Source organism: Aquarana catesbeiana, linkage group LG02 (assembly GCF_042186555.1).
Source record: "Aquarana catesbeiana isolate 2022-GZ linkage group LG02, ASM4218655v1, whole genome shotgun sequence".
NCBI lineage: Eukaryota > Metazoa > Chordata > Amphibia > Anura > Ranidae > Aquarana > Aquarana catesbeiana.
In genome coordinates, this window is record NC_133325.1 from 557980440 (window position 1) to 558008124 (window position 27685).

Sequence of the window (27685 nt, forward strand, 5' to 3'; positions counted from 1 at the left end):
CCTGAAGACCTCTCGGGGGATTCGTCAGATCCTTCTGGCTTCAGCCATTCATTGGTAAAACCATTCATCCAGGCAGTCAGAGCTGCAATAGCCTGGGAGGATGCTGAAGAACCTCCCCAGGAAGCAAAAAGCTACTTCCTATTCCTTAAAAGGAAACAGGCTTTCTTCCCTTTGATGGGCGAAATTAGTCAAATCATTCAAGATGAGTGGTCAAAGACTGATAAAAAACTTTCATTGGGCCGTTTAAAAAAACTGTATCCCTTACCGGAGTCAGGAACGCAGTCATTAAACTCCATGCCTGTGGTAGACGCATCAGTGGTGCGACTGGCAAAAAATATCACCCTGCCTGTGGAAGATTCCGCTTCTTTCAAGGACCCTCTTGACAGACGAATCGACCTGGACCTCAAGAGGAGTTATTTAGCTGCAGGAGCAGCATGTAAGCCAGCGATCGCCCTCACCTCCGTGTCTAATGCCATTAGAGCTTGGACGGATAACATTAAAATGGCTCTGCGCCAGGACGTCCCCAAGGAGGACATAATTAAAGCCTTGGAGGAAATTAGGTTGTCAGCAGACTTCGTCGGAGCAGCAGCTATAGACACGATTAGGTGTTCAGCAAGATCTATGCTGCACTCAGTAATGGCGAAAAGGGCCTCGTGGTTGAAACCCTGGACGGCGGATTTAGCTTCCAAGCAAAATTGGTGCAAAATCCCATTCGACGGATAGGCATTATTTGGAGACAAGATGGATAAAGTTATCTCCAGGTTGTCAGGAGGAAAGTCAGGTATGCTTCCCCAAGACAGAAGGATGCGGAGATCCAGAGGGGGTTCTTCTAGGTTCCACCAGTCAAATCCTAGAGATTTTAGACAATCAAGGCAATCCAGAGACAGCAGAAGACCTTGGAGGGGCACTCAGGCATCCTTTTTGGGCAGAAAGTTGAAGGCCTCTTCGACTCCACATGAGCAGAAGCAGTCCTTTTGACGCCAGATTAGCCCAGACACTCCCGGTGGGAGCCAGGCTAAAGTTCTTTTTTCCAGTCTGGGTCAACAAATGCCAGGATCCCTGGGTCCTGTCAACAATCCAATGGGGGCACTTTTGGAGTTTCTCTCATCCTCCACCTCAAAATTCTTTCAAGAGAACAGAAATTCCATCCTCTCCGCTGAAGGCTCAAGCCTTAAGACACTTCGTATCGTCACTCCAGCTTCAGGGAGCAGCTGTGCCGGTTCCCTTGGCAGAGCGCTTCGCAGGCTTCTATTCCACTCTGTTTCTGGTCCCAAAGAGAACAGGTGGATGGAGGCCTGTGATAGATCTAAAAAGGCTCAACAGGCACATACACCCCAAAAGCTTCAAGATGGAGTCTCTACAAACAATTATTCAGGCAGTGCAGCCAACAGATTGGATGATTTCAGTCGACCTGCAGGATGCGTACCTACACATGCCAATCCTACCTGCCTTTCAGAAGTATCTCAGATTTGCAGTAGGACAGACCCACCTGCAGTTTCAAGCCCTGCCCTTCGGTCTGTGCACCTCCCCCAGGGTATTCACCAAGATTCTAATATCCGCCCTGGTTCCCCTGCGGGAGAGGGGTTTGAGGATATACCACTATTTAGACAACATCCTCCTCCTAGCAAGCAGTCCGGATCAGTTGGTATATCACAGAGACATTCTTCTCCAGTCCCTGAGAGAACTAGGATGGTTGATAAACTCAGAAAAGAGTCAGCTTGCACCTACACAGCGGATGATCTATCTAGGTGCAATGTTCAACACCCAGGAGGGGACAGTATCATTACCATCTCCGAAGATGAGGATTATCATCCAGAAGATGGTCAAAACCATCGCGAGCCTGTACCTAACGGCGTCACAATGCCTGAGCCTCATTGGCACGATGTCTGCCTGTATACCAATGATTCCTTGGGCCCATTGGCACTTGAGGTATTTCCAGATGAGTTTCTTGGTGCAGTGGAAGAAACAGCAACTCTCTCAATTCTGCTGACGGGAGCAATGCGCAGGAGTCTTCATTGGTGGACCCTTCCGGAAAACCTCTCCAAACCTCGTCACCTGGGTTCCCTCTCCTGGATCACAGTTACGTCCAACGCAAGTGGACAAGGCTGGGGAGCCCATTGCGGGGAAACCAGGATACAGGGAAGATGGTCCTGTTCCACCCAGGGAGTAGTATCCAACATCCTGGAGATGAGAGCAGCGTTCTTCGCACTGACTTTATTGGCATCTCAGATCAGAGGCCAGAGAGTACTTATACGCCTGGACAACAGGGCAGCTGTTGTGTATCTGCAAAGGCAGGGGGGCACTCGCAGCACATCACTCCTCAGGGAAGTAGAGCCGATTATGCTCTGGGCAGAGAAGAACATCTTAGACCTTAGGGCGATGTATCTCCTGGGAAGGTTGAATACGGAAGCAGACACGCTGTCGAGGAACTTCTTGGACAACAACGAGTGGGCTCTTCATCCCCAGGTCTTCCGTCAGATTGCCAACCTCTGGGATCTTCCTCAGGTAGACCTATTTGCCACTCCGGAGAATGCCAAACTGACCAGATTCTTCTCTCGCCTGCCGTATACGCAAGCCGAGGAAGTAGATGCCCTGTCATGCCCCTGGAGGTTCACCACCGCATATGCCTTCCCCCCCGGCCATTAATATTCAAGTTCCTCCTGAGGCTTCTCAGAGAGACAGTCCAGGTACTGGCAGTACTTCCATATTGGCCGAAGAGACCCCGGTTTCCTCTAGCTATGCGCCTCAGTGTGAGCTCTCCAATCAGGATCCCTCCTTTCCCTCAACTTCTGACGCAGGGCAGTTTAGTTCATCCAAACCCTCAGAAGCTGAATCTTCGAATCTGGAGGTTGAGAGGCGAAGGTTCGAGTCCCTAGGATGTTCCCCAGGGGTCATATCAACCCTCCTAGGAGCCAGGAAGCCAGCAACCAATGCTATATATTCAAAAATATGGGACAAGTTCTTGTCATTTGCTACCTCAAATGAGTTTGATCCAATCCTTCCTTCTACATCAGATGTTCTAGGTTTCCTCCAGACAGGACTTGATCTAGGTCTTGGCCAAGTTCCCTCAAAGTGCAAGTAGCAGCAATTTCTGCCACAACAAATAAAAGATGGGCAGAAGAGCCTTTAGTAGTCACTTTCCTCAGAGGAGTGTTAAAGATTCGCCCACCTGTCAGACGGTCTTTTCCCAAATGGGATTTATCCCTGGTCCTTGAAGTCCTCTCTGACCATCCCTTTGCTCCAGTGGAACAAGTGGCAATATGGAACCCAACACTAAAGACGGTTTTCCTGCTAGCCATTACATCTGGCAGAAGGATCTCAGAACTCCACTTTTTAGGGATAGGTGATGACCACATCTCTTTCTTCCATGATAGAGTGGAGCTTTGTCCCCTTCGGGGGTTCACTCCTAAGGTCGCTACTCCAAGCCACCTTTTGGAGCCTTGGGCACTACCAGTATTTGCTGAAGCGGATTCGGAATCATGTCACGAGCTGGACATATCCAGATTGCTCAGAGCCTACCTAGAGGCCACCAGATCCTTCAGGAACTCGGAAAGACTTTTTTTATTGTTCCATTCGGTAAATACAGGGGCAAAGAAGCTTCCATCAGAACTCTGGCATCTTGGGTGGTAAAGTTAATCCAGAAGGCTTACAGGATGAAGAATATGGAACCTCCATCCTGAGTGAATGCTCATTCTACAAGGGCAGTCTCAACCTCCTGGGCAGCAAGGGCTAACGTTTCATTAGAGATGGTGTGCAGGGCCGCCACCTGGTCTTCTCACAATACTTTCCTCAGACACTACCATATTGATCCAGGAGCTCTCACAACGGTTGAGTTCGGGAGGAGGGCAGTTCAGGCTGCAATGTCCCATTCTAATTAAACATTTATTGTTAAGCATTATCCCACCCGTGTCAGCTAGTTATTTATCACCAGTATGCTGCCATGGAGGCACCAGGAAAACGGAAAATTGTATCATACAGTGGCTTGCGAAAGTATTCGGCCCCCTTGAACTTTTCAACCTTTTGCCACATTTCAGGCTTCAAACATAAAGATATAAAATTTTTATTTTTTGTGAAGAATCACCAACAAGTGGGACACAATTGTGAAGTGGAACGAAATCTTTTGGATTTTTGACACTTTTTTAACTAATAAAAAAATGAAAAGTGGGGCGTGCAAAATTATTCGGCCCCCTTGCGTTAATACTTTGTAGAGCCACCTTTTGCTGCGATTACAGCTGCAAGTCGCTTGGGGTATGTCTCTATCAGTTTTGCACATCGAGAGACTGAAATTCTTGCCCATTCTTCCTTGCAAAACAGCTCGAGCTCAGTGAGGTTGGATGGAGAGCGTTTGTGAACAGCAGTTTTCAGCTCTTTCCACAGATTCTCGATTGGATTCAGGTCTGGACTTTGACTTGGCCATTCTATCACCTGGATACGTTTATTTGTGAACCATTCCTTTGTAGATTTTGCTGTATGTTTGGGATCATTGTCTTGTTGGAAGATAAATCTCCGTCCCAGTTTCAGGTCTTTTGCAGACTCCAACAGGTTTTCATCCAGAATGGTCCTGTATTTGGCTGCATCCATCTTCCCCTCAATTTTAACCATCTTCCCTGTCCCTGCTGAAGAAAAGCAGGCCCAAACCATGATGCTGCCACCACCATGTTTGACAGTGGGGATGGTGTGTTGAGTGTGATGAGCTGTGTTGCTTTTACGCCAAACATATCGTTTTGCATTGTGGCCAAAAAGTTCGATTTTGGTTTCATCAGACCAGAGCACCTTCTTCCACATGTTTGGTGTGTCTCCAGGTGGCTTGTGGCAAACTTTAGACGAGACTTTTTATGGATATCTTTGAGAAATGGCTTTCCTCTTGCCACTCTTCCATAAAGGCCAGATTTGTGCAGTGTACGACTGATTGTTGTCCTATGGACAGACTCTCCCACCTCAGCTGTAGTTCTCTGCAGTTCATCCAGAGTGATCATGGGCCTCTTGGCTGCATCTCTGATCAGTCTTCTCCTTGTCTGAGCTGAAAGTTTAGAGGGACAGCCAGGTCTTGGTAGATTTGCAGTGGTGTGATACTCCTTCCATTTCAAAATGATCGCTTGAACGGTGCTCCTTGGGATGTTTAAAGCTTGGGAAATCTTTTTGTATCCAAATCCGGCTTTAAACTTCTCCACAACAGTATTACGGACCTGCCTGGTGTGTTCCTTGGTCTTCATGATGCTCTCTGCGCTTTCAACAGAACCCTGAGACTATCACAGAGCAGGTGCATTTATACAGAGACTTGATTACACACAGGTGGATTCTATTTATCACCATCAGTCATTTAGGACAACATTGGATCATTCAGAGATCCTCGCTGAACTTCTGGAGTGAGTTTGCTGCACTGAAAGTAAAGGGGCCGAATAATTTTGCACGCACCACTTTTCAGTTTTTTAATTGCTAAAAAAGTTTAAAATATCCAATAGATTTCGTTCCACTTCACAATTGTGTCCCACTTGTTGGTGATTCTTCACAAAAAATTAAAATTTTATATCTTTATGTTTGAAGCCTGAAATGTGGCAAAAGGTTGAAAAGTTCAAGGGGGCCGAATACTTTCGCAAGCCACTGTACTTACCGTAATTTTCCTTTCCTGGTGCCTATCCATGGCAGCATACGCTCCCACCCTCGGTATTCTACTTCACGGAGAATGTTGGGGGAGGGACTATGCTTTTAATTTATGCTATTCACTAGTCCTGAGGGAGGAGTCGAGGCGGAGCTCTATCACCAGTATTCTGCCATGGATAGGCACCAGGAAAGGAAAATTACGGTAAGTATGATACAATTTTCCGTTTTTCAGCATGGCTCTTTATGTTGGAGCAGATGACAGAGAAGGCTAAGACAGCAGAGGAACCAGAGAATCCAGCACTGCCTGCTTCCCTATACTGTGTGCTGTAACTAAGATACATTTACATATCCATATACAGAGCAGAAGACATGTATGTCTGCAGAATGATGGTCTGTGGGTGTTACTACATTATTGCTCATTGGTCCTAAAATCTTCCTAATAGAGACTACTATATTTATAAACCCAGAATTCTGACTTTGAATCTCAGAATTCTGACTTTTAATATCAGAATTCTGTAGAATTTTTTTTTTTTTTTAAACTTACAATTCTGAATTTCAGTCTCAGAATTCTGAGTTTCAAAGTCAGAATTCAGTTTTTTTTTTATGATGGCCCCAGGGCTCTTCCATATTTGTACAGTGTCTTAATGATAATAATTTAAATCTGCAGATCTCTTGTGTGAGTAATGGCAAATCTATTGATTTTGTGGACATAACACTAGAGGGCAGTGTAACCACAGGCATACTTAGCTCTGCATGCAAATCACTCCTCTTAGCAAATAATTTTTATCCCTCACACACCATTAAATCAGTGCCTGAGGGGGAGTTTATCAGAGTAATGAGGAATTGCTCTGCAGTGGAGGATTATGCTATGGAGTGTAATGTAACTTCTAACAGGTTGAAAGAAAGGGGTTACCATGATTGGCAGATTTGTAGAGGTAAGAGAAAAGCATCAAAATAGGGACAGATCAGGCCTGGTCAGTAAAGATCAGGCTAATCTGCAGAAATGTCTCCTTCTCAGTGGAATACAGATAGGTGATCGATATTGTTAAGAAAAATCTTCCTGTTCTTTTTTGCGGTTAAAGACCTATTTTCTGTATTGAGAAATGGCTGTAGGTTTTCTAGTAGCAGGCACCCACCTTGGGAACTATTTTGTCCCCCAGTTTGTTTCTATCTAATCCTCATGGACACACATGGCTCTCTTTGGCTGGTTCATATCATTATGGTCTTAATAGTTGCATATACTGTAGAATTCACAAAAATGCACTAAAGTCACAATACACATTACAGATTCCTGCGCAGAAAGAAAAAAAAAACCTGCACAGGATACCATTGTTGCGATGTGAATAGGGCAAAGAGAGGGCAAGAGAATAATTTTTTTGTGCCCTTGCAGAAAAACGGACGTTTCTGCACATGGTGTGAACAAGGTCTAAAGCCCCGTACACACAGGCTGAATGTCAGGAGACAATGGCTGGTTCAAAAAAAAAAAAAAAAACACCGACATTCAGGCCAATGTGTATGTCAGTCTGTCCAACAGAAGCGGACCAGCTTCTGTCGGACATGGATGCGTTCTCAGCCAATGGCAGAGAGCGCTGATTGGAGTTTTCTGACAGGGGGGCGTCAGAAGAACACAACAGCTCAGTGGGCAGATCGCTGAACTAACCTCACATGGTTAGTACAGCAGCAACGACTAGAGCTGTCAGTTTTTTTTCGTGAACAAAAAAAAGCTGTTAGTGTGTAGTTGGCTTTAGTGTTTTAACGCTCCACACCATAAACAATTTGATTAGAATCTGTTTCCTTTAGCTCATGAATGTAACATGGAAATTACCAAACTAATTTTGTCTCCCGTATATATCACTCTGCCCATTACTAAAAACAGAAGGAAAAAAAAGATCCTCTTTGCGGTAACTGTAAGTACAATAGCAAGGAAATTGTGCAATATGACTGTAAGAGATGTACAGCATGTTTGCTTTCTTGTCTCACACCACAGCATATCTATATATCTTCACATTTTTACAATTTCATTTCTGGTTACCTATAACAAGCTTGTAATAAAGCCAATGACACAGAAAACAGATTTTATGTTTTAATAGTTACAAAGAACCTCATTAGCATGATTAAAAAGTAACTATTGCAATACACGGATATCAAAATGGCTTTTTTTCTTTTTTTTTTAGAAAATATACATAAACGTTTTTTTATCTATACACACAAACTACAACAATCTCAGTTGCTGACAGATTATCTCATAGGTTTACTGAATTTTCCATTTGGTCTCCAGTACTTTGGGGGGTTTCTTTCTCAGCTAACATCTGCAGTCTTTTAATAGATGAGTCCCGACGAATGAGACTTGGGCCCCATAATCCTTGAAATCCACCAGCAGAGGCTGTGCGTTTCTCTGGTAAAATAAAAACACATTGTGAGAATGAAAGGTATTTGTAAATGTAGTTAACCACCACAGCCCGGGAAGGTTTTACCCGCTTCTTGACCAGGCCAAATTTTTGCTAAATAGCACTGTGCTACTTTAACTGGTAATTGCTACATGCAACAATGTACCTAAACTAAATTTATATCATTTTTCACACAAATAGAGCATTCTTTTGGTGGTATTTGATCACCACTGGGTTTTTTATTTTTTATTATATAAACGAAAAAAAGACTGAAAATTTGGAAAACCAATATTTTTTACTTTCTGCTATAAAACATATCCAAAAAACAATCCCAATAAGTGTATATTGATTGGTTTGCATGAAAATGATAGCATCTACAAACTATGGTATGTATACTGGAATTTTTTATATTTTATTTATATTATTTTTATACTACTAATTGCAGTGATCAGCAGCTTATAATGGGACTGCGATAGTGCGGCAGACAATCTGACACTGAGTGGGAACTGACTTTACTAGTGACACTAATACAGTGATCAGTGCTAATACAATATACTGTCACTGTACTAATGACACTGGCTGGGAATGGGTTGCAATCTCGGGTAATCAAGGGGTTAAATGTGTGCCTAACAATGTGTAATTGTGTAAGGCGTGCTGATTTTTACCAAAGATCTCAGTTTCTTATCCCTGCTTAGCAGGGATAAGAAACAGAGGAATTGTTGCCTCTGTACAGAGCCCTATTGATTGTCAACACAGGACTTTGAGTTGTGATTAGACAATCAGCTGGTCCCAGCCACAGTACTATCACAGTGGGTGTTGGCAGGGGGTGCACATCACACCCTAAACCCAGAAACAGGCAGTGACGTACCAGTACATTGCTTTGCCTGTACAGACCACCCGTCCACAGTACGCGGTCCGCAAGTGGTTAAGGTGTTTTACTACCTTATGGCATCAAGGAGTATTTCAGACTCCTCTTTCCCCTGCGTGTGTTTGCTGTTTTTGAAAATTAAACAAAGAAACCAATTGGTTCATTCAGGCAACACAGACAACACTGCTTTCAGTCACAAAGTGAGAACCCCACATCATGCTGACGTAATAAAATATTAAAAACATTGACACAATTCTAATATTTTTGGCTCTATACACCACAACAATGGATTTGAAATGAAACGAACAAGATGTGCTTTAACTGCAGACTTTTAGCTTTAATTTGAGGGTATTTACATCCAAATCAGGTGAACGGTGTAGGAATTACAACAGTTTGTATATGTGTCTCCCACTTTTTAAGGGACCAAAAGTAATGGGACAGATTAACAATCATCCATCAAACTTTCACTTTTAAATACTTGGTTGCGAAGGGGGCGTGGCTGAGCTGGCGGCCTGAACGGACGTGTGTGAGAGGAGCTCCGCTCCCACCTGCCTAAATTATCCGTAAACTAATCGTTTATTTGACCAACAGACACCGGAGGATACTGGGGCATGAGAAGAAGCAAATCGGGCCCGGGTAGGAAGGCTAAACAAGCTCCTAAAACATCCCAGCAGCAGCAACTACGGCCCGCCATAGACTGCGTACACGCGGCATCTCAAACCAACATGGCGGATCCAGCGATGGCAGAAGAGGATCGCTTCCAGGCCTTAATGCAGGCGATCGCTGGATGCCAGACGACCCTAACAGCTAAAATCGATACCCTCCAGACAGAGTTCGGGCTGCTGCGGAGAGACATGGATAAGATGAGGGGATAAATGGGAGAAGCTGAACGTAGGGTTGGCGAGACGGAAGATTCCATCCGGGATCAGAGGGCCTCCATTCATACCCTGCAGGTTAAAGTAAAGGCCTTGGAATCTAGGGCGGAAGATGGCGAAAATAGGAGCCGCCGGAACAATTTGAGGATCGTGGGGCTACCAGAAGGAGCTGAGGGCCAAGACCCCATGACCTTCACAGAGCATCTGCTCCGCACCCTCCTTCCGCAGGCCCAATTCTCCCCGCACTTCGTTATAGAGAGAGCTCATAGAATGCCTCTTGTGCGAGGCCCTCCAGGATCCCCTCCACGTACCTTCATATTTAGACTCTTGAATTTCCGGGACCGGGACCTGGCACTACGCGAAGCCCGCAAAGTAGCCGAATTGCGCTTTGATAACACGAAGCTAATGCTATTCCCGGATTATTCTATTGACACGCAAAGGCTCAGAAGGACTTTTGACCATGTTAAAGCACAGCTCCGTACAAAAGGGCTCAAATATAGCATGCTTTTCCCAGCCCGCCTTTGGGTTATTGACGGCGAATCTACCCGCTACTTCACCTCCCCAGAAGATGCCTCTCAATGGCTGGACAGCCTCCCTCGGGCCCGGTAACGTATATATGCTTTACTACCAATCCAGTATAGACGGGCCTTTTCTGTCCTCCCTCCTCAGTTATCCTTCATTTCTCCTTGTTTTATTGCATGGGAGGGAGAAGGAATATTCTGATCACAGTCTTTGCCTGCTGGCGGCCTTTCCTTCTACCTGCTGACCGACCTTTCCCTTCTATGTCGGGTCAGATGACAATAACCCGATTTTATCAGCATGCCGAGGGATTGTGACTGTTTATATCCTATTCCCTGCTCTTACATTCATGAGGAGAAATTCATACGCAGGAAATAACTTTGCTGCGATGCTGCAGTTAACCCCCTCTGTACTACATTATGCAAGGCAGCCATGTGGGAAAATTTCTACCTGTGGTAGTGCTGTGAGGAAACACTGCTCTTCTCATATCTGAAACAGATAAGCTGTTTAATACCAAAGTAAGCGACTCTGGATCACACTAGATGCTCTTTTCCCTGGTTTCCTCTTTTATTATAAATATGTTTTTCTTTTTCACTTTTTACTTAAACGTCTATGTCTTACTTAAACCTCAACGATGCTGGGGAAATGGGACTGACATTGACTTCCTATCCCTAGTTGATATCTCCAGCATGAGGGGGGAAAATCCATGAACGGGTCAGGAACGTACTTTGCTGCGATGCTGCAGTTAACCCCCTCCGTATTACATTATTGCAAGGCAGTTATGTGGAAAACTCATACCTGCGGTAGTGCTGTGTGGAAACACTGCTCTTCTCATATCTGGAACAGATAAGCTGATTAATACCAAAGCGAGCGACTCTGGATTACACTGGATGCTCTTTTCCCTGTTTTCCTCTTTTATTATAAATTTTTTCTTTTTCAATTTTTGCTTGAACGTCTATGTCTTACCCAAAGCTCAATGATGCTGGAAGAATGTGACTGACATTGACTTCCTATTCCTGGTTGATATCTCCAGCATGAGGGGGAAAATCCATGAACAGGATCAGAATTGCTGAGACATTACAAGGCTGTTCTGAGGGAATCTCATGCCCGTGACACTGTTAGGAGGATAAACTGTTCTCCTCATATCTGAGAAGGTTAAACTGGTTAAATAACTAAGTGTGTGCCCCTAGTTCATACTAGCTGTTTTTTTATTTTCGCTTCTAACTTTGCCTTGCAGAATATGCATTAGACAAATCTAAATGTCGATATAATACTTTGCAAGAGTTTGTTTTCTTTTCTTTTTAATTTTTTCGTTTCTATGCTGCGATGCTGTAGGCGTGGGAGCGGAGATCTCCAGTCTCGTAGGAAGTAGTGATGTCTGTGTAAGGGAAGGCCGCCTGCCTCTCCATTGCTCTCACAGGAGACTTTCCTACAACATAATGGGATCAGTTTTGGGTACAAGCACTCCGAGTTCCCCGGCGGATGTGCGGGGAGGGGGGGGTTGGGCTTTTAGGTTACGGTTGCTCCCTTTTGTTTTTTTCCTTTGTTTTCTTTTTGTTCTGGTTCTATTCAGTTTAATATGATCTTAAGCAGTGGTCTACATAGGTCATCTTTCTTGGCCCTTGGCTTAACCTGGGGCCTGCTGACCAAGATGTTACAGATGAATTCCTGTATATTGGGGGGTGAGTGTCCTATTCCGGATCAGTCCTTTCGATATTCCCATTCTAAAGTATTGCTATCTTTACGGCTATGGCGCCTCTGAGACTTATATCGTGGAACGTTAGGGGATTAAATGACAAAATAAAGAGAACCCTGGTTATGACGTATCTGAAAAAATATAGCCCGCACATTTGTATACTTCAAGAGACCCACCTGGTGGGCAGAAAAGTCCTAGGTCTTAAAAAAACATGGATAGGGCACTATTACCACTCATCATATTCAGGTTACGCTAGGGGGGTTAGCGTGTTAATACACAAATCCCTGTCTTTTACCCTACTCGCTGTTAGGACTGATCCGGAGGGCAGATTTGTCTTATTGCATGCTGTGATAGATACTGTCGAGATGCTAATTGTGGGCTTGTATGTGCCTCCTCCGGCTACCATATCTCTCCTTAAATATCTGACTCCTATACTTGCTTCCTATGCCACGGACAACCTTATTATAGCTGGGGATTTCAATATGGCTCCAAACCCATCCATGGATAGATTGGATTCAGGGGTGGGCTCTGACTCTCCCCTCAATAAATGGGCTACTCTATATGGTTTAATTGATGTATGGAGGTGGAAATTTCCACATGATAGGGCATTTACTTGCCAATCTGCTTCATACCGTACATTATCTAGGATAGACTTGATCTACAACAGTGGGGGGCTGCTCTCTCGTGTAATAGAGGTGAAAATGCTCCCTAGGGGCATATCAGACCACGCCCCCATGCTTCTTACTTTGCAAACACAGACCCCTCCTTCAGAGAGACTATGGAGGCTGTCCCGTTATTGGGTTTCAGAGGAAAGTATTGCGACAAGTATAGATACATCTATAGCAGACTTTTGGACTTCTAACGCTAACTCCTCAGTGCTGCATATCAGGTGGGACGCCTTTAAGGCGTACACTCGAGGAAGCTATCAGACTGCGATCTCCCTTGCCAGAAAAGACACCAGGGTTTCTATTGAGGAGGCTGAGAATAGGGCACAAGACCTTGAATACCAATACGTCCCGACTCAAAATCCAATTACCCTGTCCGATATGCAGGCTGCATATCGAGAGGTGGTGCTCCTCTGAGTAGCGGGGGCTAAAAAACAATTAACACAGACACAACGTATATTTGAACAGGGGGAAAAAACAGGACACCTGCTGGCATGGCTAGCGAAGGAACAGCAGCCTACGTCTACCATTGCCCGTATTAGAACTGAAGATGGGAATCTGGTGACTGATCCAGTTGCTATTAACGCCTATTTTGTCACATACTACAAATCCTTATATTCATCTAGGGCGGGTTACTCTGAGGGGGAGCTGGACTCCTTCCTTAGCCAACTCGCCTTCTCTACACTTACTGAAGAGACCCGAAACTGTTTAGACACACCCATTTCGTTGGAGGAGGTAAAACAGGCCATAGGTGAACTTCAGGCGGGGAAGACTCCGGGCTCGGATGGCCTTCCCCCTGAATTTTTATAAACAACATGGGGAGCAAATGATACCCAAAGTACACGAGATGATCACGGGGACCCTGAAAGACTCTATACTTCCGCTATCCATGACAGAGGCAATAATAGTGGTCATACCTAAGCCAGGTAAAGATCCTGAGCTTTGCACCTCCTACCGCCCCATATCCCTACTTAATGCAGACGCCAAGATACTTGCCAAGATCCTAGCTAAAAGACTTAATGGAGTTATACATAATTAAATTCATGAAGACCAAACTGGCTTTATGCCGGGTAAGGGGACAGACATCAACCTTCGCAGATTGTACACGGTTATGGGTGCCAAGGAATATTTGACAGAATTCGACGCAGTGGCCTCCCTGGATGCTGAAAAAGCATTCGACTCAGTAGAGTGGTGTTATCTATGGGAGGTCCTGCGTCGATTCGGCCTTGGTCCTAAATTTATATCCTGGGTGCAAACCCTTTATAAATCTCCACAGGCCAGGGTACGTACGGGGATGACAATGTCGCCACCCTTCTATCTGCATAGAGGTACCAGGCAGGGCTGCCCACTTTCCCCTGCCCTGTTCGCACTTGCCATAGAACCGATGGCAATCCTCCTTCGATCCTCTCCTTTAGTTACTGGTATTATGATTGGCACGGTACACGAAAAGATATCCCTATACGCGGATGACACCCTATTGTACCTTAGGAATGCCAGTGATTCTCTGGGAGCTGCCTTGTCACTTATCAATATTTTTGGTGAGTTCTCTGGCGTCTGTGTTAATTGGAGCAAATCGGTAATTTTTGCATTACACCCGGGGGAAGCTTCAATACCAACAAACACTCCCCTGAAAAAGGTCTCCCAATTTAAATATTTAGGAGTAGAAATACATAGAGACTTTGCACAGTTTATTCCTCTTAACCTATCTCCTATAATGTCTATTCTGACCCAAAAGTGCACCATCTGGAAAACGTTGCCTCTGACTCCAGTAGGTAGGGTTAACCTGATAAAAAATGTCCATACTGCCTAAACTTCTCTATATCTTTAGACAGACACCTGTACACATACCGAATACCTTCTTTAAAAAACTTGACACCGTAATTACTGCGTTTGTATGGAATGGTGGCATACCTAGAATCTCTAAATCTACTCTGCAACTACCTCTTTCACTAGGGGGACTTGCTTTACCGTGTTTCCAAAAGTATTATTGGGCAGCGGTGTTGGTTACCCACCGTTGGTGGTTGTCTGAGAAACCAGCAAATCCTGCTTCCACCTTGGAGGCGGCTTTGTTGGGCTCCTACTCAGAACTGAGAAACTTGATGCACAGAGGGCCCAGATCTAGCCCTAATGTTACTACCTCAATGAAGACCACCCTGAGGGTTTGGGAGACTGTTAGAGGCAAAATTAGGGGAGTGGACAGCTGGTCCCCCCGCACACCCCTGTGGGGGAACCTGCGGCTACCGCACTTCCAAACCATCCCGGATCCAGTGATATTGGCCCGTTACGGAATAACCACCGTGACGGACATAGTTTCACGAGATGGCCTACTTCCCTTTAACATCCTAAAACAACAAAAAGGACTACCTAATAATATGTTCTTCAGATACCTACAACTCAGACACGCGTACCACTCCCAGTTTCCCACACCCCTGGAACTTATAACTACTGGGCTAGAGCGGATGTTGGGCGAGGAGGGTGAGGGGAAAGTCCTATCTAATCTATACACGGCTCTGGCAGGCCTAGACACCTCTAAGGTCTCACAGTTGTATTCGGTCTGGCAGAAAGATATACCTTCGCTGGCTGATGACGATTGGGAAGAGGGAATTCAGCAATATTTGCCCCTGATGATCTCTGCCAGGGACAGATTCATCCAGCTAAAATTTTTACACAGAGCCTATTTTTCTCCTCAGCGCCTAGCCAAAATATACCCCACTAACAACCCGATGTGTACCAAATGCGCAGCAGAAGAGGGTTCCTTCTTCCATGTGGTTTGGTCTTGCCGCTATATACAGACCTTCTTGAGAGGGGTGGTTAACACGATAAATCGAGTTGGCAAATTAAAAGTACCCTGCGACCCAATACCCCTACTGCTTGGAATAGTTGACACATTAGATGCTTCCCGAGCCAAAAGACTCTTCATATTTTACGCAGCTTTCTATGCCAGAAAGGCGATTTTGTTACACTGGAAGGGATCTGTTCCTCCATCGACAAGTCTTTGGAAAAATCTCATCAATAAGGCACTACCGATATATAAGTTAACGTATCTTGGCTGTAACTGCCCAAAAAAATTTGGGAAAATTTGGGATCCTTGGATATGTGAGGAACACCTAGACTTAGAATAGGGAATTAACCCGCAGATGTGACACCCTTCCTCGTACGCAATAAGACTGTTGACTTCGACCTACGCAAGCTAAAAACCACGCAGCATGTACAATACCCAATACAGTATGAAACTCCAGTATGTGGATATTCTCTCTCCCCTTTCCCCCTCCCACTCACATTATGATCCCTACTGGAATGACGAGCCGTGCTATTTTACTTTGCTGCGCTCCATGATGAATCATCTGTGAATCAATAAATCCCCCTATGTCTCTATAGTACCTAGCTATACTGTGTATGAAGCTGAAATCACTAGTCTACTACTAAGGAAACGATGTTGAGGTTCTAGAAGGGATGTAACTACATTACTCTTTATTCATATATATCCCCCCCCCCATCATTGTTCCCCTGGACCTACCCCTGTTGATTATATAAGTGATCTAAGACTCGATATGTGACATCTACTGTAATATATCTGTATACCATATAATGTGACCACTGCACAATGTTTCAATAGTATATTCTTTATGTTTTTGTTTTAATAAATAAAAAACTTTTTGTTAAAAAAAAAAAAAAAATACTTGGTTGCAAATCCTTTGCAGTCAATTACAGCCTGAAGTCTGGAACGCATAGACATCACCAGACGCTGGGTTTCATCCCTGGTGATGCTCTGCCAGGCCTCTACTGCAACTGTCTTCAGTTCCTGCTTGTTCTTTGGGCATTTTCCCTTCAGTTTTGTCTTCAGCAAGTGAAATGCATGCTCAATCGGATTCAGGTCAGGTGATTGACTTGGCCATTGCATAACATTCCACTTCTTTCCCTTAAAAAACTCTTTGGTTGCTTTCGCAGTATGCTTTGGGTCATTGTCCATCTGCACTGTGAAGCGCCATCCAATGAGTTCTGAAGCATTTTGCTGAGAATTCATCCTGCTGCTTTTGTCAGCAGTAACATCATCAATAAATATAAGAGAACCAGTTCCATTGGCAGCCATACATGCCCACGCCATGACACTACCACCACCATGCTTCACTGATGAGGTGGTATGCTTTGGATCATGAGCAGTTCCTTTCCTTCTCCATACTCTTCTCTTTCCATCACTCTGGTACAAGTTGATCTTGGTCTCATCTGTCCATAGGATGTTGTTCCAGAACTGTGAAGGCTTTTTTAGATGTTGTTTGGCAAACTCTAATCTGGCCTTCCTGTTTTTGAGGCTCACCAATGGTTTACATCTTGTGGTGTACCCTCTGTATTCACTCTGGTGAAGTCTTCTCTTGATTGTTGACTTTGACACACATACACCTACCTCCTGGAGAGTGTTCTTGATCTGGCCAACTGTTGTGAAGGGTGTTTTCTTCACAAGGGAAAGAATTCTTCAGCCATCCACCACAGTTGTTTTCTGTGGTCTTCCGGGTCTTTTGGTGTTGCTGAGCTCACCAGTGCATTCTTTCTTTTTAAGGATGTTCCAAACAGTTGATTTGGCCACACCTAATGTTTTTGCTATCTCTCTGATGGGTTTGTTTAGTTTTTTCAGCCTAATGATGGCTTGCTTCACTGATAGTGACAGCTCTTTGGATCTCATATTGAGAGTTGACAGCAACAGATTCCAAATGCAAATAGCACACTTGAAATTAACTCTGGACCTTTTATCTGCTCCTTGTAAATGGGATAATGAGGGAATAACACACCTGGCCATGTAACAGCTGAGCAGCCAATTGTCCCCTTACTTTTGGTCCCTTAAAAAGTGGGAGATACATATACAAACTGTTGTAATTCCTACACCGTTCACCTGATTTGGATGTAAATACCCTCAAATTATAGCTGAAAGTCTGCAGTTAAAGCACATCTTGCTCGTTTCATTTCAAATCCATTGTGGTGGTGTATAGAGCCAAAAAGATTAGAATTGTGTCGATGTCCCAATATTTATGGACCTGACTGTATATACAGTATCTCACAAAAGTGAGTACACCCCTCACATTATGTAAATATTTTATTATATCTTTTCATGTGACAACACTGAAGAAATGACACTTTGCTACAATGTAAAGTAGAAAAGGAGTGTACAGCTTGTATAACAGTGTAAATTTGCTGCCCCCTCAAAATAACTCAACACAAAGCCATTAATGTCTAAACCGCTGGCAACAAAAGTGAGTACACCCCTAAGTGAAAATGTCCAAATTGGGCCCAATTAGCCATTTCCCTCCCTGGGGTCATGTGACTCATTAGTGTTACAAGGTCTCAGGTGTGAATGGGGAGCAGGTGTGTTAAATTTGGTGTTATCGCTCTCACTCTCTCATACTGGTCACTGGAAGTTCAACATGGCACTTCATGGCAAAGAACTCTCTGAGGATCTGAGAAAAGCATTAGTGCTCTACATGAAGATGGCCTAGGCTATAAGAAGATTGCCAAGAGCCTGGAACTGAGCTGCAGCATGGTGGCCAAGACCATACATCAGTTTAAACAGGACATGTACCACACAGAACAGGCCTCGCCGTGGTTGTCCAAAGAAGTTGAGTGCACGTGCTCAGCGTCATATCCAGAGGTTGTCTTTGGGAAATAGACGTATGAGTGCCACAAGCATGGTTGAAGGGGTGGGGGATCAGCCTGTCAGTGCTCAGACCATAAGCTGCACACTGCATCAAATTGGTCTGCATGGCTGTCATCCTAGAAGGAAGCCTCTTCTAAAGATAATGCACAAGAAAGCCTGCAAATAGTTTTCTGAAGACAAGCAGACTAAGGACACGGGTTACTGGAATCACGTCCTGTGGTTTGATGAGACCAAGATAAACTTATTTGGTTCAGATGGTGTCAAGTGTGTGTGGTGGCAACCAGGTGAGGAGTACAAAGACAAGTGGGTCTTGCCTACACTCAAGGTTGGTGGTGGGACTGTCATGGTCTGGGGCTGCATGAGTGCTGCCAGCACTGGGGAGCTACAGTTCATTGAGGGAACCATGAATGCCAACATGTACTGTGACATACTGAAGCAGAGCGTGATTCTCTACCTTCGGAGACTGGACCACAGGGCAGTATTCCTACATAACGACCCCAAACACACCTCCAAGATGACCACAGCCTTGCTAAAGAAGCTGAGGGTAAAGGTGATGGTCAAACATGTCTCCAGACCTAAACCCTATTGAGCATCTGTGGGGCATCCTCAAACAGAAGGTGGAGGAGCGCATGGTCTCTAACATCCACCAGCTCCGTGATGTCCTCATGGAGGACTGCAAGAGGACTCCAGTGGCAACCTGTGAAGCCCTGGTGAATTCCATGCCCAAGAGGGTTAAGGCAGTGCTGGAAAATAATGGTGGCCACACAAAATATTGACACTTTGGTCCCAATTTGGTCAGTTTTACTTAGGGGTGTACTCACTTTTGTTGCCAGCGGTTTAGACACTAATGGCTGTGTGTTGAGTTATTTTGAGGGGACAGCAAATTTACACAAGTTGTACACTCACTACTTTACATTGTAGCAAAGTTTTATTTTTTCAGTGTTGTCACACGAAAATATATAATAAAATATTTACAAAAGTGTGAGGGGTGTACTCACGTGTGTGTGTGTGTGTGTGTGTGTGTGTGTGTGTGTGTGTGTGTGTGTGTATATATATATATATATATATATATATATATATATATATATATATTCTGAGCACAGAATGTTCTCTGGGTTTTGTGATTCCTGGATTAGGGTCTGGAGTCCGGAGGCTTCCAAGAGCTTTGATAGGGAAGAAGCCTCCAACCTTGTGTCAGGTCTTGCTGGAGACCAACAGGCTGTTGAAGTGTGCAGGTATGTACAACCGTTATAACCAATGGCATAACAGCAGGTTAAGGTTCCACCCCTTCCCAGGAGTCGGCGGGGCTGCAAGGGAGCAGCCGGAAGTATGTGTCTGCACCATACCAATGAAGTTATATAGTTACATAGTTAATCTGGTTGAAAAAAAGACACTAGTCGATCCAGTTCAACCCACAGAGAAAAAAACACACACACACACACACAAGTCTGTGAGGGAACGGACAGAGGCCCTAAGCCTGAAGTGGGAGAGTGTGCAGAGAGCTGTGAGGCTGCATTCACACTACAGCAGATTTGCCACGGATCTGCCCGTGATTTGACAGCGCCGAGGTGTGAATGACAAAATGCAGGACTCACATTCGAGATGCCATTAATTTGAATGGCACCTCAAATTGCGGTATGGGTCTGCCACAATTGTCGCACGATAAAACGTGCTGCAATTGCGGCAACCCGCATCGCGAGACACATATCGCCCAAAAATAGTTCAAGAGCTACTTTGGGCGACATGTGTCCCGCGATGCGGGTTGCCGCGATTGCAGCATGTTTTATTGCGTGACAGTCGCAGCAGACCCACACCGCGATTTGAGGTGTCATTCAAATGAATAGCATAGAGTCCTGCGTTTTGTCATTCACACCTCGGCACAAGTCTGCCCGCGATTCAAAAAGCTGTAGTGTGAATGCAGCCTTAGAGGTGCAGAGATTGCATAGTAGCTACTGTGAGGCAGTCTGAGGACCATACCACAGGTCAACATAGTGGTGCTGCAAGAGCAAGCCAAGAGGCTTAATGACATTTGTTTTCATGTTAATGGTGGAAACCCCTGCGACGGCAACAGTTCATTTTCTTGGACTTTAGTTAATTTTTAATAAAAAGTGGGCCATCCAGCTCTGAACAGTACTCTGCCATTGTCTGATCTCACTGGAAAACGCAATATCATAAAATACAAACCCCAGTTCCCAAAAAGTTGGGGCACGATGTAAAATCTACATAAAAACAGAATCCAATAATTTGCAAATCTCATAAACCCATATTTTATTCACAACAAAAAAAAAATAGAAAACTTGTCAAATGTTTAAACTGAGAAAATGTACCACTTTAACAAAAAAAAGAAGGTCATTGTAAAACCAATGGCAGCAACATGTCTAAAAAAAAAAAAAAAAGTTAGGCTAGGCCCATGTTTACTACAGAGTAGCATCTCCTCTTCTATATCTTTCAGCATTGACGGTGACTTTCCAGATGTGCAAGCTGCCCATTCCATACGCACTAATGCACCCCAATACCATCAAAGATGTAGGCTTTGGAACTGAGCGCTGATAAAAAACCGGAAGGTCCATCTCTTTAGTTTGGGAGTAAGTGGCTCCCATGGTTGCCAAAAAGAATTCATCTGATTGCAGATCAGAAGATTTTCCACTTAACAAAAGACCATTTTAAATGAGCTTTCTCCCAAAGACGGCTGCATTTCTGCATTAAGTTCAGATGTGGCTTCTTTGAATGAGAGAGGATTAACTTGCATTTTGGATGGCACAGTGAACTGTGTTCACAGACAGTGATTTTTGGAAGTATTCCTGAGCCCATGCAGTGATGTCCATCACAGAATCATGCCTGTTTTTAATGCAGTGCTATCTGAGGGGCCAGCAGATCACAGGCATCCAATATTGTGTTTCGGGTTTGTCTCTTGTTCATAGAGATTTCTCCAGATTCTCAAAATCTTTTGATATTATGTACTGTAGATGATGCTATATTTAAAGTATTTGCAATTTTACGTTGAAGAACATTATTCTGAAATGGTTTGACAGTTTTTGACGCTGCTTTTCATAGATTGCCCATCTTTACTTCTGAGACACTCTGACTCTCCAAGATGCTCTTTTTATACCCAATCATGTTACTGACCTGTTGTTAAGTAACCTAATTAGTTAAAATGTTCTTCGAGCTCTTCTTTGTTAATACCACTTACTTTGCCAGCTTTTTGTTGCCCTGTCTCAAATTTTTTGAGACATGTTTGCCATAAATTTAAACATTTAAAAAAAAACTTTTTTTCTTTAAATGGTACGTTTTCTTAGTTTAACCACTTCAGGAAGAATTTACCCCCTTCCTGACCAGGCTATTTTTTGCGATACGGCACTGCGGCGCTTTAACTGACAATTGAGGTCGTGCGACGTTGTACCCAAACTAAATTTACGTCCTTTTTTCCCCACAAATAGAACTTTCTTTTGGTGGTATTTGATCACCTCTGTGGTTTTTATTTTTTGCGCTATAAACAAAAGAAGAGCGACAATTTTGAAAAAAAACTCAATATATTTTACTTTTTGCTATAATAAATATCCCAATTTTTAAAAAAACAAAAACAAATGTTTTCCTCAGTTTAGGCCGATATGTATTCTACATATTTTTGGTAAAAAAAAAAAATCGCAATAAGCGTATATTGATTGGTTTGTCTACAAAATAGGGGATAGATTTATGGCATTATTTTTTACTAGTTACATAGTTACATAGTAGGTGAGGTTGAAAAAAGACACAAGTCCATCAAGTCCAACCTATGTGTGTGATTATGTGTCAGTATTACATTACATATCCCTGTATATTGCGGTCATTCAGGTGATTATCTAATAGTTTCTTGAAGCTATCAATGCTCCCCGCTGAGACCACCGCCTGTGGAAGGGAATTCCACATCCTTGCCGCTCTTACAGTAAAGAACCCTCTACGTAGTTTAAGGTTAAACCTCTTTTCTTCTAATTGTACTGAGTGGCCACGAGTCTTATTAAACTCTCTTCTGCGAAAAAGTTTTATCCCTATTGTGGGGTCACCAGTACAGTATTTGTAAATTGAAATCATATCCCCTCTCAAGCGTCTCTTCTCCAGAGAGAATAAGTTCAGTGCTCGCAACTTTTCCTCATAACTAAGATCCTCCAGACCCTTTATTAGCTTTGTTGCCCTTCTTTGTACTCGCTCCATTTCCAGTACGTCCCTCCTGAGGACTGGTGCCCAGAACTGGACAGCATACTCCAGGTGCGGCCGGACCAGAGTCTTGTAGAGCGGGAGAATTATCGTTTTATCTCTGCAGTTGATCCCCCTTTTAATGCATGCCAATATTCTGTTTGCTTTATTAGCAGCAGCTTGGCATTGCATGCCATTGCTGAGCCTATCATCCACTAGGACCCCCAAGTCCTTTTCCATCCTAGATTCCCCCAGAGGTTCTCCCCCCAGTGTATAGATTGCATTCATATTTTTGTCACCCAAATGCATTATTTTACATTTTTCTACATTGAACCTCATTTGCCATGTAGTCGCCCACCCCATAAATTTGTTCAGGTCTTTTTGCAAGATTTCCACATCCTGCGGAGAAGTTATTGCCCTGCTTAGCTTAGTATCGTCTGCAAATACAGAGATGGAACTGTTTATCCCATCCTCCAGGTCGTTTATGAACAAATTAAATAGGATTGGTCCCAGCACAGACCCCTGGGGGACCCCACTACCCACCCCTGACCATTCTGAGTACTCCCCATTTATCACCACCCTCTGAACACGCCCTTGTAGCCAGTTTTCAATCCATGTACTCACCCTATGGTCCATGCCAACGCACCTTATTTTGTACAGTAAACGTTTATGGGGAACTGTGTCAAATGCTTTTGCAAAATCCAGATACACCACGTCTACGGGCCTTCCTTTATCTAGATGGCAACTCACCTCCTCATAGAAGGTTAATAGATTGGTTTGGCAAGAACGATTCTTCATGAATCCATGCTGATTACTGCTAATGATATCATTCTTATTACTAAAATCTTGTATATAGTCCCTTATCATCCCCTCCAAGAGTTTACATACTATTGATGTTAGGCTAACTGGTCTGTAATTCCCAGGGATGTTTTTTGAGCCCTTTTTAAATATTGGTGCTACATTGGCTTTTCTCCAATCAGCTGGTACCATTCCAGTCAATAGACTGTCTGTAAAAATTAGGAACAACGGTCTGGCAATCACCTGACTGAGTTCCCCAAGTACCCTCGGATGCAAGCCATCTGGTCCCGGTGATTTATTAATGTTAAGTTTCTCAAGTCTAATTTTAATTCCGTCCTCTGTTAACCATGTAGGTGCTTCCTGTGTTGTGTCATGAGGATAAACACTGCAGTTTTGGTTACTGAAGCCCCCCGATTCACTCGTGAAGACTGAGGAGAAGAATAAATTCAATACCTCTGCCATCTCCCCATCCTTTGTAACCAGATGTCCTTCCTCATTCTTTATGGGGCCAATATGGTCTGTCCTCCCTTTTTTACTGTTTACATACTTAAAGAATTTCTTGGGATTTTTTTTGCTCTCCTCCGCTATGTGTCTTTCATGTTCTATCTTAGCCATCCTAATTGCACCTTTACATTTCTTATTGCATTCTTTATAAATTCTGAATGCTGTGGATGATCCCTCAACCTTGTATTTTTTGAAGGCCTTCTCCTTTGCTTTTATATGCATTTTTACATTGGAGTTAAGCCATCCAGGATGTTTGTTCGCTCTTTTAAATTTATTACCCAATGGGATACATTGGCTAATGCCCTTATTTAATATGCTCTTAAAGCAAACCCATCTCTCCTCCGTATTCTTTGTTCCTAATATTTTATCCCAATTTATGCCTTTTAGCAAGGTTTGTAGTTTAGGGAAGTTGGCTCTTTTGAAATTCAGTGTCTTTGTGTTCCCTTCATGTCTCCTATTTGTGTGATTTATACTGAAACTAATTGACCTGTGATCGCTGTTACCTAAATTGCCCCGTATTTCCACATCTGTTATCAGGTCTGTATTGTTGGTAATCAGTAGATCTAGTAATGTTTTATTTCTAGTTGGTGCGTCTACCATCTGACCCATAAAATTGTCCTGCAAGACATTAAGGAACTGGCGAGCCTTAAATGAATGCGCGGTTCCCTCCGCCTAGTCTATGTCTGGATAATTAAAATCCCCCATTATGATAACACTTCCCATCCTTGCTGCTAATCCAATTTGTGATAGGAGATCCGTCTCCACTTCCTCCCTCAGGTTAGGGGGCCTATAGCATACTCCCAGTATTATTTTCCCCTTAGCTTCATCCCTTTGGAGCTCTACCCATAAAGATTCCACCTCCTCCCTAGCCCCCTCAGTGATGTCATCTCTCACATTCACTTGTACATTATTCTTGATATATAGGCATACCCCTCCCCCTTTTTTACCCTCTCTATCCTTGCGGTATAGGGTATACCCTTGAATGTTTGCCAGCCAATCATGAGAGCTGTTGAACCAGGTCTCTGAAATTCCCACAAAATCCAAATCCTCCTTGTACAACAGTATCTCTAGTTCACCCATCTTGTCCGCCAGGCTCCTGGCATTGGTGAACATGCCACATAGTTTAGACCGGTCGCATATTGTCCTCGTATTGGGTGTTTCAAGATTGCAACTTGGACTTGCTACTATACTCACCTTGTGTTTTTGTGCTTTGGTTAACCTACCACTAATGCCCCCAATACTACCCTCTGGAATATCTTCCGCGCTGGCTATCACTGTCTCTGGACCCTCCCCCCCATCGCCTAGTTTAAAAATCCCTCTAACTTTTTGGCCATTTTCATTCCCAGCAGATCTGCACCCTCCTCATTTAGGTGCAGTCCGTCCCTTCTATAGTACCGGTTACCGACTGAGAAGTTGGCCCAGTCCTCCAGGAACCCAAACCCCTCCTTACTACACCAGCTCTTCAGCCACTTGTTTACTTCCCTAATCTCCCTCTGCCTCTCTGGTGTGGCTCGATGTACCGGTAGTATTCCTGAGAACACTTCCTTGGAGGTCCTTTTCCTCAATTTAGCTCCTAAGTCCCTAAAATCGTTCTTTAGGACACTCCATCTGCCTCTGACTTTGTCATTGGTGCCAACGTGCACTATGACAGCCGGGTCTTCCCCAGCCCCTCCCAGTAATCTGTCCACAAGGTCCGTGATGTGCTAGTAATGGCGGCGATCAGAGATTTTTTACGGGACTGCAATATTGTGGCAGACAAATCGGACACTTTGACACATTTTTGGGACCAGTGACATTTACACAGCGATCAGTGCTATAAAAATGCACTGATTACTGTATAAATGTCACTGGCAGGGAAGGGGTTAACACTAGGGGGCGATCAAAGGGTTAACTGTATTCCCTAGGTGTGTTCTAACTGTGGGGGGGGGGGGTGGGACTGACTAGAGAAGGAGAGAGATCGTTGTTCCTACTTAGTAGGAACACACAATCTCTCTCCTCTCCCCTGAGAGAACCGGGACTTCTGTGTTTACACACACAGATCCCGGTTCTCGCTCTGTCATGAGCGATCGTGGGTGCCCAGTGGTCATTGCACCCGCCAGGCACTTTTATCTGCTCCTGGGACACGCTGCGGCCGTGCACGCCTCCTACAGCGTCTTAAAGAGCCGATGTACAGATACGAGGAGAGCCATCCTGCCGCAGTATAACTGCGGCGGCTGGTCGGGAACCGGTTAAGCATTTAATAGGTTTTCTATTTTCCACTGTGAATAAAATATGGGTTTATGAGATTTGCAAATCATTGCATTCTGTTTTTATGTAGGTTTTACACAGATTTCCAACTTTTCGGAATTGGAGTTATATATACTGGTGACCCCACAATAGGGATAAAACTTTTTTGAAGGGAGTTTAACAAGACTCGTGGTCACTCATTAAAATTAGAAGAAAAAAGGTTTAACCTTAAACTATGTAGAGGGTTCTTTAGTGTAGGAGTGGCAAGGATGTGGAATTCCCTTCCACAAGCGGTGGTCTCAGCGGGGGGCATCAATAGTTTCAGGAAACTATTAGATAAGCACCTGAACAACCACAACATACAGTGATATACAATGTAATACTGACATATAATCACACACATAGGTTGGACTTGATGGTTTTGTGTCTTTTTTCGACCTCACCTACAATGTAACTATATATATCTGCTGGGGCAGACCAGGACTTTAATTTAATTATCGGGAACTGTCTGCACCAGAAAGTGATTAAATAGTCCCTTTTCTACCCTGGACCCCTGCTGAACAAATGAGGCCAGGGGAATTTTTTTTTATTGCTGCAGACTCTTCTAGAAGTGGTTTGTGTACACTTGTGTCACCCCCTGAAGAGAAATCCATTGTAGATTGCTTTTCATTATATTGCTTCTTTACCACCTGATTTAACCTGAACTACTGCGTTGCAAAGCATTTTGGTGGCATCATGTATACACCGCTTTGGCTGTCTTTGCAGCCTTTTGCCTGTGCATTACCCCCTACTAACCCTTGCACTGTGTACATTACATACTCTTGACCCCTGCACGTTATGCGTTACTCCTGACCTATGTACATTACCCACTCATCACCCTTGCGCTCTGTACATTACCAATTCCTGAATCCTGAAATATATACTGTACATTACCCACTCCTGGCCCCTGAATTACAGTGGGAGCGGAAAGTATTGAGACTCCCTTAAATTTTTCACTCTTTGTTTTATTGCAGCCATTTGCTAAAATCATTTAAGTTCATTTTTTTTCCTCATTAATGTACACACAGCACCCCATATTGACAGAAAAACACAGAATTGTTGACATTTTTGTAGATTTATTAAAAAAGAGAAACTGAAATATCACATGGTCCTAAGTATTCAGACCCTTTGCTGTGACACTCATATATTTAACAGGTGCTGTCCATTTCTTCTGATAATCCTTGAGATGGTTCTACACCTTCATTTAAGTCCAGCTGTTTTTGATTATACTGATTGGACTTGATTAAGAAAGCCACACACCTGTCTATATAAGAACTTACAGCTCACAGTGCATGTCAGAGCAAATGAGAATCATGAGGTCAAAGGAACTGCCTGAAGAGCTCAGAGACAGAATTGTGGCAAGGCACAGATCTGGCCAAGGTTACAAAAAAAATTCTGCTGCACTTAAGGTTCCTAGAAGCACAGTGGCTTCCATAATCCTTAAATGGAAGACGTTTGGGACAACCAGAACCCTTCCTAGAGCTGGCTGTCTGGCCAAACTGAGCTATCGGGGGAGAAGAGCCTTGGTGAAAGAGGTAAAGAAGAACCCAAAGATCACTGTGGCTGAGCTCCAGAGCTGCAGTCGGGAGATGGGAGAAAGTTGTAGAAAGCCAACCATCACTGCAGCCCTCCACCAGTCAGGGCTTTATGGCAGAGTGGCCCGACGGAAGCCTCTTCTCAGTGCAAGACACAT

General features: G+C 43.9%; 1 protein-coding gene across 1 annotated transcript in view; it reads right to left on the reverse strand.

Moving 5' to 3' along the window:
- Positions 1-7671: 7671 nt before the first annotated feature.
- DEF6 (DEF6 guanine nucleotide exchange factor) overlaps positions 7672-27685 on the reverse strand; it is a 145622-nt gene continuing 125608 nt past the window's right edge. The window contains exon 11 of the mRNA XM_073616013.1: positions 7672-7996. Within this exon, the coding sequence (XP_073472114.1) occupies positions 7845-7996 (152 nt within the window). The 3' untranslated portion in view covers positions 7672-7844. The remainder of the gene's footprint in view (positions 7997-27685) is intronic.